Source organism: Rhipicephalus microplus, chromosome 4, assembly GCF_043290135.1.
Source record: "Rhipicephalus microplus isolate Deutch F79 chromosome 4, USDA_Rmic, whole genome shotgun sequence".
NCBI classification, from domain to species: domain Eukaryota; kingdom Metazoa; phylum Arthropoda; class Arachnida; order Ixodida; family Ixodidae; genus Rhipicephalus; species Rhipicephalus microplus.
The window spans coordinates 61,770,340-61,782,271 of record NC_134703.1 but is presented as its reverse complement, the minus strand read 5'-3'; the positions used below and the strand labels follow the sequence as shown (position 1 = coordinate 61,782,271).

The window sequence follows — 11,932 nt, the reverse complement described above, 5'->3', positions numbered from 1 at the left end:
CTTGCTCGCACGCGCGAAAAAAAAAAAAAAGGAAACATACGCACGCTGAAATCCTGCGCGCTCTGCTTTCTGCCATGATCTCCGCTGCTCTAAGATAGATGGATGTATTGATATGGCTGTACACTTTAGATCGGGTGGCGGCTAATGCCACCTAGCCGCAATATTTAATGAACCAAAAACCACATTTATCTTTTTTTTTTCTTTATATAGTGAAGTTGAAGACTGGTACTTTGCAGTGAAGGGTTAAGTTTTCACTCGTGCCTTGACTTTAGCCAGCAATCAGATAACATTCTTCTAGTTAATTCTACCCGCTTAAAGTCTATTTTGCCCTCATTGTCCCTAAACCTCACATTAAACGCGCCCTCTAGCGGTAGCTGGGCGCATGAGGCGAGATTCGCTGGTTTTGCTGGGGAGCGCGGCAACTGAGACGGCCGGAGAGAACCACGCCACACGCCTGCACTTTCGGAGGCCATGGGTGGGGGCTCTGGTTGCTAGGGGCGCACGCGCTTCAGTTGTTATGGGAGAGGGTGGTGGACGGATCCTGACGGACGCCTGACATAGCCCGGCTAACAAATGCATTCGCATTTGAAACGGGAGTTTGCCCGATGGCACTGGAAATGAAACTCATAAGTCATTACGTATGTAATGTAGTGCCTCTCGCTTCGGACGCGGGCGGTCTAACCAATCGGCCACTGCTGCGGTCCAAAGTAGAGAGCTGCACGGTTCTCTTAAGAGTCATGTATACGGTTACACTAGGCTCCCTAGTCCTGGAGTTGCTCAGAGAAATTCAAGATGAACAGTTGTGCCCTCCACGATCTCCTGACGCCGTGAAGCTTTCACCGAGTGGCGCCTCGTCCTTGGACTTTTTCGGCCAGCTACAAACTTTCCCTTCTCATTCTTTTCTCGTCGCTTGCCCTCTCTATCTCTTCACCTATTTTCTTCTATCCTTCCTCCCCCTACAAGGCACTGCGCCGTGCTTCCTGAAGGACTGCAGAAATTATTCCTCTTCTCAAGAACTACTGTAAAACTAGTTTCGACGGCGACGAGGAGGTCGTTGTCACAGTTTCCAAACTCTATGGTCGTGGTCCAAAGCAGACGCCAGCAGCACGACACCACCACCGCCAGGCGGCGGCTAGGCCGCAGCAACCGCTACATTCCACAGCGTGGCCTCTGCGAGCAGCTCCGGCAAAGCGTCGGTGAATAGTCGTAGAGGCACACAACCTCGATTTATGACACAGGAAACTCTATGGGTATTTTTTTTTTCTGTGGGTTATGTTGTGGATTATGCCGCAGGTCACGCACGTTTGATACGTGGAAATTAAGTTAGTCCGCGAGTTCCGTACGTGAGAGCAGTCACGTGAGTCGTCACCGCAAGAGGGCTGTCGTTCAGTTCAGTCGGATGTGCGATAGTTTACGGCGTTTAGCAACGTTCTAGGAACATTGGCGTTTGGTGCTAGGTGGGCTGCGGTGGTCCGCTTTCATTTTTTTTTTTTAAAGGCTGAGAACGCACGGCGCGTCAGAACGAGCTGGTTCTACAAACTGGAGGTGAGTGCAAAAGCGCGTCGCAGACGCCTTCGTTTGCTTGCGTGAGAACTGTGCCGGCCTGTTGTGCACGCCTCTGAACGCACCCTGGTAACGTAAAGTTGGTAAACTCGATTTTGTTTATCAGTTTATGCTGCACAGAGCGTGCAAGCAATGCAGTATGCGAGCATTTGCATTGAACGTTTAAGCCTACTGAACTTAATATAAGTGGATGGAATCGTGCATTTTTTTTTTATTTCAACCTTCGCAGGTTACAGATATGGCCGGCCTCAGCGTCCCGAGCGAGGAAGAAATCCTGAGAATTCTGCAAGATGAAAAGTTATTGCTTGACGTGTGTAAACAGTTAGTACCCGAACCCGGCGACTCGGAGCACGAATACCAAGACAAAGTGGCAGCCCTCAGCACGATGCTACGAATTCAGGAAGGCCAAGTGCTGTCCCAGGTGGATAGAGAGCTGCACCGTTTGCGCGAAGAGCTTGTTTTCAAAGTTCGAAGTACGCTCGACAACAAATTACGTATTTTGGACGCAGTGACCCGAGAGGCACGGGTCGCCGCGCAAGGAGACGAGTCGGCCAAGTCGGGCTACTCGGACTCACTGCTCTCACTGTTCACGTTCGAAGTGAAACGCGTGCAGGGTTTCGCCTGCGAGTCCTTTGCATACATCCGCGGCTCTGCTGCCTTACCGCACACCATGCACTTCATAGAAAACTATGAGGAGCACGTGTACCGCGTCGGAAGTGTGGTGAAAATTTACTACCTGTCGGCGAAGGGCTGCGACCCGTGTCTGATGCGCTACATCACAGCTCGTGTAAGTCATGGGGCAGGCGAGGGAGAGATAGAAGTGTCGAATGCTGATCTCATGAATGGCATGTATCTGTTGGAGTTTTCGGTGTGCCGGGAAGGAATTTACGAAGTCCGCGTGGCGCTGTACGACCGGGACATCAGTGGAAGCCCACAGCGGATAACTGTTCACCAGAGTGCAGTGGGGCACGGGGTGCTGCCGATTCATGCTGGATCCTCAGACGCCGCGGATGAAGGCCAAAGCATGGTAGCAAGCTTCACTGATGCAGCAGTGGCTGCAAACATTCGCTGTGCGGCCGCGGCGAATGCTACATATGCCGATATGACCGAAGTTGCTATTTCAGAAGACCTTCGGGTTTCAGATCTTGCTCCTGAAGAGCATCACAATGATCTAAGCATGGTACCTGGCTTCAGTGATAGAGCAGTGGCTGCAAACATTCGCGGTCCTGCAGTGGGGAGCGCCACTTATCGCAACATGACCAAACGTGCTGTTGCAGAAGACCTTCCGGTTTCATATCCTCCTGAGCATTACGAGGTTGATTTGGCATCCACGAATGAACTGCAGCCAGTATTACCAACCTTATTGTCAACTGTGGCAGGACCGAGCTCCTCTAACCTCTCCAGCGAAATTCCTGAACCGCATGCGAACAATGCTTTTAGTAGGTTTTTCACTCCAATCGAGCCCCCTCTCCAGGAGGCGGTCGCAACAAACTCTGGCATTTTGAATGGCCAAAAGAGCCCTCAAAATGGATTTACACAAAGTATGGCAAGCTCCAAAGAACAGAGTTCTTCTGGGGGGGGTTTCACACGTTCTCTTGTCGCCTTGAATGAAGAAGCTTCTCTGAGCAGTTCATCTCTGCTTTATGACAAGCCAGGCTCATCTCCTTCATACTCCGGTGAGTTTTAATGGCCACTTTTTAATTTGGATGAGATATGTGTATTGCTAAAAAAAAAAGTATGGTCAGCTGCATTACACCAAGTTCTGCAGATTTTGGAATATGCGTGAGAGAGCCCCTGAAGCCAACGTACGTTGTGACAGCCATTGCTCCTGACTCATCCACAAGGCGGAGTGCAAAGGTTTCACCACTTTCAACTTGCAAGAAAAAGCCTGTTAGTTTTTCAGGTAAGCATTGCATTGTTATCCAGAATAAAGGTTTGTTTATTCTTCTTTCTACTGTGTCTGCAGCACCTTTTCCTGCATAGCTCTATTCCCTGTTATTGCCGTGTTCTGCAGGTATCTTGAAAATCCAATCATAATGCAGGATGTCAAGTATACGATACTATCGGATTCTTTTAAATTGAAGGTTTTTTTCTATTAGCTAACCATCTACTTGCTCATGTACTAATACTTCTACTACTATTACTACTACTAATGCCCCCTTGGTGTTTCTCATTTCAGGAACAATCAGTGCCAAGTTGTCACTCGAGTTCGATGCCTACAAAAACTCAAAGTTGGCCTTCCCAATCGGCGTTACAGCCACAGCATCTGGGAACATAATCGTTGCTGATACTTCTCAGGACAGGGTTATGGTATTTGACCCTAATGGACGCGATCTTCACAAGGCCACCTTTTGTGAGCACACGCACTTTCTTATTTCTGCAACATGCGAAAGCTCCTAGTGCGCGGAATGGGAAAAAAAGAAAGAAGTAATGGAAAACAGTGTCTCTCGAGAAATAGTACGGCTAATTGGTAGAAGAAACTTATGCCATGTTCACATGAGTGGTGCCAGGTCTCGGGAAAAAAAGTTGAGCCGAGTTTCCTTCTTTCTCTTGACTTTCCTGTTCGTTCTCTTTCTTTTTATTTCGCATCGTTTCTTGTATCTGTTCTATTTTTGCTCTTTCGTGTATTTGATTTTTTACCCGTTGCTTTAGATTTCTTTCCCACCTATTTTTCTTGCGTTCACGCTCTATTTAAAGTTATTTCTCTCTCTTTCCTTTCTTTCTCTATTTGCTTCTTTCTATTTGTTTGTTTCTAATTTTCCTCTTTCCTTTTTTATTTTTCTGTATGTTTTTTATTCTTTTTTGTGTCTGTTTCGTTCTCTTTTTCTGTGTATTTCTTTCTTGCAATATTTTTGTCTTTATTTGCTTTGTTTCTCACCGTTCTTCTCTTTTTTTTTTCTATCCCTTCCTCTCTCTTAATTTCTTTCCTTTTCCCTTTTTTCCCTCTCTCTTTCATGTGTTTTATGTGTGCCACTTTGCTGATCAAAAGCTTTTGTTTAATGCTTGTACCTGCTGTGCTCAATAGCAGGGCATGTGCAATACCTGTGGTAAATACCCGCTTGTGGTTTTCTGCACACACCAAAGTTGCTACATCCTGCTTACACAGCTTTGCTGCTAAAAGACAACACGCCATAGTAGTTTGGTGGTTGTTCTGTTTAACTGCTGGCCTGAAGGCTGTTGGTTCAAATCCCGTTTATAATGGCCACATTTCCACGAATGCAAAATGCTAGAGGCCCGTTCACTCGGATCTAAGCATGTCATGAAAGAGCCCTGACAGCGAAAGTTTTGTTTGCAAATTCGTTACTGTAACTTATATATAACCTCGGGTCAAGTAATGCCAAATCTAATCGTAAATGTTTTAATGTATCATACACGATCTAACTCATTAGTGCTATATCGTTAATTTTGACCAATCTTAGCATCACTTCGAAATGCTTGCTGAACTAGTGTAAGAAACTAGTGCTTCCTCAGGCGTTAGTGCCCAAGAGCACATGTGCTCATGTTCTGATGACATTGACAGCGCACTTCTCAAATCACGGCGGCCCTGCACGCAGTAAAGAATGAAATGATGGCGGGTCTTTGATACGAGTTAGGCTGTTAAGCGCATGTCCCCTATGGAAAAAGAACAGCGATTCTCTGTAAGCGATGGAAGCTACCTTGAGAGCAGTACGACAACAGAAGTTGAGGGTGTTCCAGTTGACAAATCATTGTGTGCACCTCTTGAATCATATGCAACATTGACAATACTCTTTTCTTGTAAACCAATTGTGCCTTTGTCTACATCATATACGCGGTGATGTCGCGAGGTGCTGCCAATTCATATGAGCACTCACGCTCGCTTTAAAGCCAAATTAAAGTGCCAATGTTCACCACTAACGAATGGCCAAAAGAGCTCATGTATACTGGCGAATCTTGCAACGCAAAATGTCTTGAGGTTTCAATTTTTGGTGGCAGGGGCCCTTTAAGGAACACGAGATGATGAAAATTTCTGGGGCCCTTCACTATGGCATCTTTCATTATCGTGTCGGTTTTGGGCATAAAAACCCACAATTATTTTATTTTTTTATTTATTTGATACTGTCAATCCCGTGCTTGGGGTCATTACAGCGAGGGTGTCACAAAGTGCATAACGTTCGCATAAAAAAGAAAAATTCAAAAGCACATAGAAATACGAGATGAATAACCAACAGAAAAATAACAAACAGTGACTATACACATAAAAATCAAATAATAAATGCTCACAACATAATTTAGCACACATCACTACAAAGAAAACCGTCTAATGCATTTTCCGAATTCACTGATGTTGTTTGTTGCACAACCGCATTGGGTAAACTATTCAACATATCTATTGTGTCTGGGAAAAAAAAGGAGTGGCGGAAAGCGTTTGTGCATGTGAAATAAGGTTGAATTGCTCTACTATTATTAAGACGATCACATCGCCTTCCAGGGGGCTGAAGATATAAATCCTTATTTATTTTTGTTTGCCCGCTTATAATCTTAAAAAAAAATTTGAGGCGATGTTTGCGCCTGCAATATTCCAAAGACTCAAGCTCACAGGACTTTAACAAAGCTGTGACTGAGTGTGTGCGTCGGTATCTACCGCATATGAAACAGACTGCTAATTTTTGTATTCTTTCAATTTTTGTCCATAACACCTTCTGGTGAGGCGACCACACAATACTAGCGTACTCTAAGACAGGACGTATGAATGTTTTGTGAGGAGCTAGTTTTACATCCGGTGTGGCATGTTCCAGTTTTTTCTTTAGAAAATAGTTTTTTGTTTGCCTTAGAACAGATTTTATTGATATGTGAACGCCATTTCAATGTGTGCATAATACTAACTCCTAGGTATTTGAAACAAGTGGCATTGTTTAAAGGGTGACTTCCGATGTGATACATGAATGACAATTCACGCCCACTAGAGTGAATATGTGTAAATGTCATCTTGCTATAGGTTATTTCCATGTCCCATATTATACATCACTGATCTAATGCATGTAAGTGCCTGTTCAGATTAATTTGGTCGCCTTCGCAAGTAACTGGGGAATAAATCAAGCAGTCATCTGCAAAAAGTTTCATTTTAATAGGAGCATCAACTATTGAACATAGATCATTAACAAATATCAGAAAAAGAATTGGTCAGAATTGGTCCTAAAACAGATCCCTGGGGAATGCCCGAGTACACGGCCAGTGGTCTTGAAGTGTAATTTTCAATTTTTACAGCCTGTTGACGTGCGGATAAATAGGCCTCTATCCATTTTAATACTTCTTCGCTTATTCCTAATCTTTCAAGCCTGAAAAGTAATTTAGGATGAGAGACTTTATCAAAAGCTTTCCTAAAATCGAAATAAATTACATCAGTCTGCAGAAGGGCATCACTGTTTTTATTGAAATCATGGAGCGTTTCAGCTAATTGTGTCACAGTAGAAAGACCATGCTAAAACCCATGTTGGCTTGCACAATGCAACTCGTTAGAATCAAGAAAACTAAGAATATGTTTTGTTATTAGATGTTCCAGAATTTTACAACAAACCGACGTCAAGGATACGGGCTGGTAATTGTTTACTAACGAATGGTTACCGTTTTTAAAAATCTGAATTACAACTGCATTACGCCAGTCTTGTGGAAGTGATCGTGTCTCAACCGATTTCATAAATATTATTTCTAAATAAAAGGAGACCCATTCTGCATATCTCTTGAGAAACTCTGTTGGTAGGTTATCCGGACCACTCCCTTCCCTCGTATCTAGCTCAAGCAGTAACTGAAAAACACCTTCGTGGTTGATAGTAACAGGTTCAATTGCGGTTGTTGCATTGTTACTGATGGATGCCCCTATCTTACTGCCCTGCTCTATTGGGAAAACAGACTGAAAGAAGAGATTAAAAGTATCGGCCAAGTCTTCAACTTTTGTTAGGATACAACCCTCGTGTTCGATTTGCTCAATTCTTTCCTTCCTGTCACTGAAGTAACGCCATAATTGGGATGGCGAACTTTCAAGGAAGTTCATAAGCGTTTGGCCAAAGAACTTTTTTTTTTTTTGGAATTCGCAAGAGCTTCTTTTAACTTGATTTTTATAGCTGCAACTTTCGCCGCTCTTTTTTTACTTTTCCTTAATCTCTTAATTCGCCGTTTCATATTATGTATAATGCTGCTTGTTATCTAGGGATTTCGTTTAGGTGCTTTCTCAATACGAGTAGAGACAAAGCGATCAACGCAAGTTACAACGTTGGCCTTGTATCTCTGCCACAATTGCTTCACAGATCCGAAATGTGATGCTCGCTCGAAATCATTAAAGTGAAGCTCGAGAAAATTTATGATAGAAGTGTCATCTCTGTCCCATCTGAAAAGCTTGTATCCTGGAGAAATAATGCAATCACTGCATATTTCATCGCGTAGCCATGTTTCTGTTAATAATACAACATGGGGACTATGTGCCTACAAAAGATATTCTAATTCTGTAACTTTATTTTCGATGCTACGAGCATTTTGGACAAGAACTCGTAGCTATGATTGGGATTGATTTTTTGAACTACCAGCAGAGCTGTAAGAGTAAAAAAATTCATTTCGGTCATGCGCACTCGATACTGGCGTCGCTTCAACTTTGCTATCATTCTTGTCACTCTAGTATTGAAAAAGACGGGGTTCATTTTTTTGATCATCCGAGACAAACACGCTCCCTTTTATCTTCAGTTTATCATGCATCATTGAGACCCTCGCTCCCTTAGCTCGGTCAGGCGCTAAACTTTCCCATAGTTTCTCTCTTAGTTTAACTGTTTCTTTTGAGTAATCGTTACTGATACTGAAAGAAGTAGCCCTTAGTTTCTTGCAATTACGCATTACCTTCTCCTTCTCACGGTTATCTATGAATTTCATAATTACTGTCTTGCTTTGTCTTGTCTTTGTTTACCTAATCGATGAATTCTTTCTACTGATTTAACGTCTAACTCTAGCTTGCTTCTGAAAATGTTATAACGGCATCGCGCAAATCTGCTTCGACCTCATTTCTGGCCTCGCGAACCCCAAACACGAGTAGATTATTTCTTCGGCTTCTGTTTTCATAATCCACTAGTCGTTCTGCTTGTTGCTGGACTATATTTTCTAACCTTTCGATTTTCTTTTGCATATCTTGCATGGCATTAAGATAGCTGTTCATTCTTTCCGACTTTTCATTTCAGCAATTTCTTTTCTAATTGCGTTTATCTTCTCATCAGATTCTTTCTGGTTATCTAAAATTTGGTGCAACAATTCAGCAGTCTCGGGACCTGGATTTTCTTCTACATCCCCCAAAGTTAACAAAAGTACTTATGACAACCAGCACTCCACCGCAACGGACCAACATTGCCGAGGGCACGGCACAACAATCAAGAATCTATTGTCACTTTTGCTACAAGCTGTACAAGGCTGTACACCAACCTGCAAAGATAGCAGCTGTGGTTTAGCCATCCTGCCCGCTTGGCATGTGCCATGCCCTCTGATGTAGCCGTCGCTGTGTCCGTTGTTAAGAGGAGGTGCGGGTCGAAAAACGCGAGCTTTTTTCAAAATTACCGATTTTTTAATTTCGCCTGTTTTGATAAGATTAGTACCTCTACTGTTATGAAAAAAATAATGCAGGTTGAGGCTTAACTGGAAATGCTTTAAAATTTCATCTAAAGAGCACAAGGTGCCTGTTAAAAGGTCGAAAGTGTGCAGTATTCGAGCACCTTGCCGCCGATAATGCGCCGCCACTAGCCATTTTTGATCGCATGAGTCGAAGAATCGAGCCTCACTCTTCAAATAACAACACTTTCTCTCGAAGCAGAGCAAGAAATAATAAAAAGAATCGCTCTTCTGCGCGTTTTTCGAGCGCTGCGGCTGGCTTATCGCATGGTACGAATCGGGGACCGCCATTGGCCACAGCGCGCCTGTATGTGCTGTGAAACCTATTTGCGGGGTCCATGTCTTGTTGAGCAGCGCAGCTGAACAATGCTTTTCTCGTGTAATTATCTCCGTTATGAAAGAAAAAAAACATTGTTTGCAAGTGAAAGCCGTTGTGCCGCTTGCTCTGTAGGAATAGGCTACGAGCAGCTGGTCCGATTTGCGGCAGTTGTTGGCTTGAAAAAGCCAATGCATCAAAGTCATTCACACCCGTCAGCGGGAAAGTTTGTTATGCGGCAATGGATGACGTCAGCGCCAATCTTTAGAGGTTGAAAGTGCTCGCAGTGAGAGAACTTTGCAGGGACGACATTGCCATTATGTACGACAATTATGTATGACAGTATGTGGCACAAATATGGCTGCAAAATGGCATGACATTGGACTTAGTTTGGATTTCGCAGTCCTGTTCGAACTTCTTCCTAGCTTGTAGTTGGCACAAGGCTGTGCCACATGGAGAGGAAGTTTGGCAAGCGTTTCATGGCCCTGTCTGTGAGCGAAATGTCTGTGAAGAGTCAGCTCTTGAAAATGCCGAGAGGGACAAACTCATAGTGCTGGCGTACTTTAGTCGCAGTGGCCACTACACGAAGGATTGTTCTTTTTGGTGTGAAAATTTCATCTGATTTAATAATATCTTTCATAAATAAAAACACAATTTTAAGTTTAAAACTCGTTTTTCTCAAAACACAAATTTTGCCAATTTTTTCCAATGTGCCCCTCCTTTTTCAGGCACTTCTAGTGCTCGGATCTGCATGAAATTTTGCCCAAATTTTTTCCAAAGTATGACAAATGCAATTATCTTTTAAACTTTAATATTTTAATTTATAATAAAAAAATTGTATACCTTTACTAGGGTAGGTGAAATATGGACTTTTTATGTCTATTTTTTTCACACACATTACATATTTTGTATGTGCTTCCTAATTAGTTATTTGCACTCTACACTTTATTTGAAGCATTATGAACTATGAGTGGTAAAAAATTTGAGTTTTAGGGATGAAAAGAGGGGGGGGGGGGGGGCAAAAGGGTTTAGGGTTTCACTTTGTCACGTTGCAGAGCTAAAAGTGTGTAACTTGCAGAAAAACTAATTATATACTTGAAATAAGCATAAGAAGTTCCATAAACAGCTCAAGTTTCATTGCTCTAGGGTGAATATTAAAGAAAAAGTGTCTTCGACTAGCATCTCCCTCTTTAACGCCTGCGATCGCTGACGTCACCGTTGTCGACCAAAGATTGTCCAGTACGATGTCCCGATGTCTTGTTTCCGTATTCATGCAGCAGCAGTGGAAACTGCTCGCGCACGTTACTTGACGAAATCACGGCGATGATCTAAGTCAGTGCCTGCAAAGGTAGCAGCAGCGGTTTAGCCATACTGCCCGCTTCGCATACGGATGTCAAGTGTGCTTGCTAAGCTTAGTAGCCATAGTTCGGCCATGGATATCAAGGCGCTGTATAGTAGCTGGGAATGGAGACCTGTTGCTATTGAAAAAAATCACAATGTGCCCTCTACGTTGTTCATTAGTCAATACACCTGTGGAGGTATGAAATGCTGCAGTATTTTGTGGCATTATATGAAGCAGATGAGAAAAGAGCTCCTACTTGAAGAGACACCAAAGGCAGATATTGTCCATGTTGATTGCTGAAATAGAGGCCCAAAACACTCATAGTGCTACTTTTGTGCCAATGAAGTGCTTAGTTTGAAATAAAAACACGTTTTAGTGGTCCGCATCGCGTTAGCACACTTCAAGTTACCCACCTCAAGGGGGAAACTTTCACGTCACTGTTGCCGTACGCGACAGTGACTGGCTGTACTGCACGGCCGCCGACACTAGTAGCAGAGGAGTGAAAGTAGTGGGGGCCACAGAAGTAACAACAGCCATTGAACAATTTCCTGCCATCACCTCCGAGGTGCCAAACGTGTTTGATTCAACTGGGCCCCGCTAGATGACAGGACCTGTCCAGTTTAGCCAGGCGAAAATTGAACTTTCGAACCACTTATGCCATTCTCCGTAGTAACGTCCGGCGGTTCTTTTTTTCCATGAACCAAACAGAAACGAATGAGCACCATTTTATTACGTCTCTTGATGCACGGAAGGTTCTTCATTTAGTTCAGCTAGTTTGACTACTAGTGATTAATTGTAGGCGGTCACTCTGACTTCATAAGGATTATTTTGCAAATGTCCTACTTGTAGCCCATTTGTTCTCATACATTTAGTTCAATTTCTCTGTAGGTAGGGCACTGCTGTTAAATATTGTCGCTCTAGACGTTGTCATACATAGAGCTTTCATTTTGACATAAATTTTTTTTATTTACTCTAGTGTTCCTCTAAATCATTTCCTCGTATCTTTCACCACTCCTACCTAAAAACTTTGTGACCTGTAATAGCTGGCTTGTTTAGCATAAAAACAGAGCGAGAGAACGAAAAAAAAAAAAAGACTGGCTGTACTTCATTTC

The 11,932-nt window shown here is 43.2% G+C and overlaps 1 protein-coding gene across 2 annotated transcripts in view; it reads left to right on the top strand.

The window, feature by feature from the left end:
* Positions 1-1,203: 1,203 nt before the first annotated feature.
* Positions 1,204-11,932, top strand: part of LOC119172047 (uncharacterized) — a 41,301-nt gene continuing 30,572 nt past the window's right edge. For both annotated transcript variants that reach the window (XM_075892855.1, XM_075892856.1), the window contains exons 1-4: positions 1,204-1,545; positions 1,793-3,239; positions 3,332-3,466; positions 3,743-3,916. In XM_075892855.1, the coding sequence (XP_075748970.1) occupies positions 1,802-3,239; positions 3,332-3,466; positions 3,743-3,916 (1,747 nt within the window). In that variant the 5' untranslated portion in view covers positions 1,204-1,545; positions 1,793-1,801. The remainder of the gene's footprint in view (positions 1,546-1,792; positions 3,240-3,331; positions 3,467-3,742; positions 3,917-11,932) is intronic.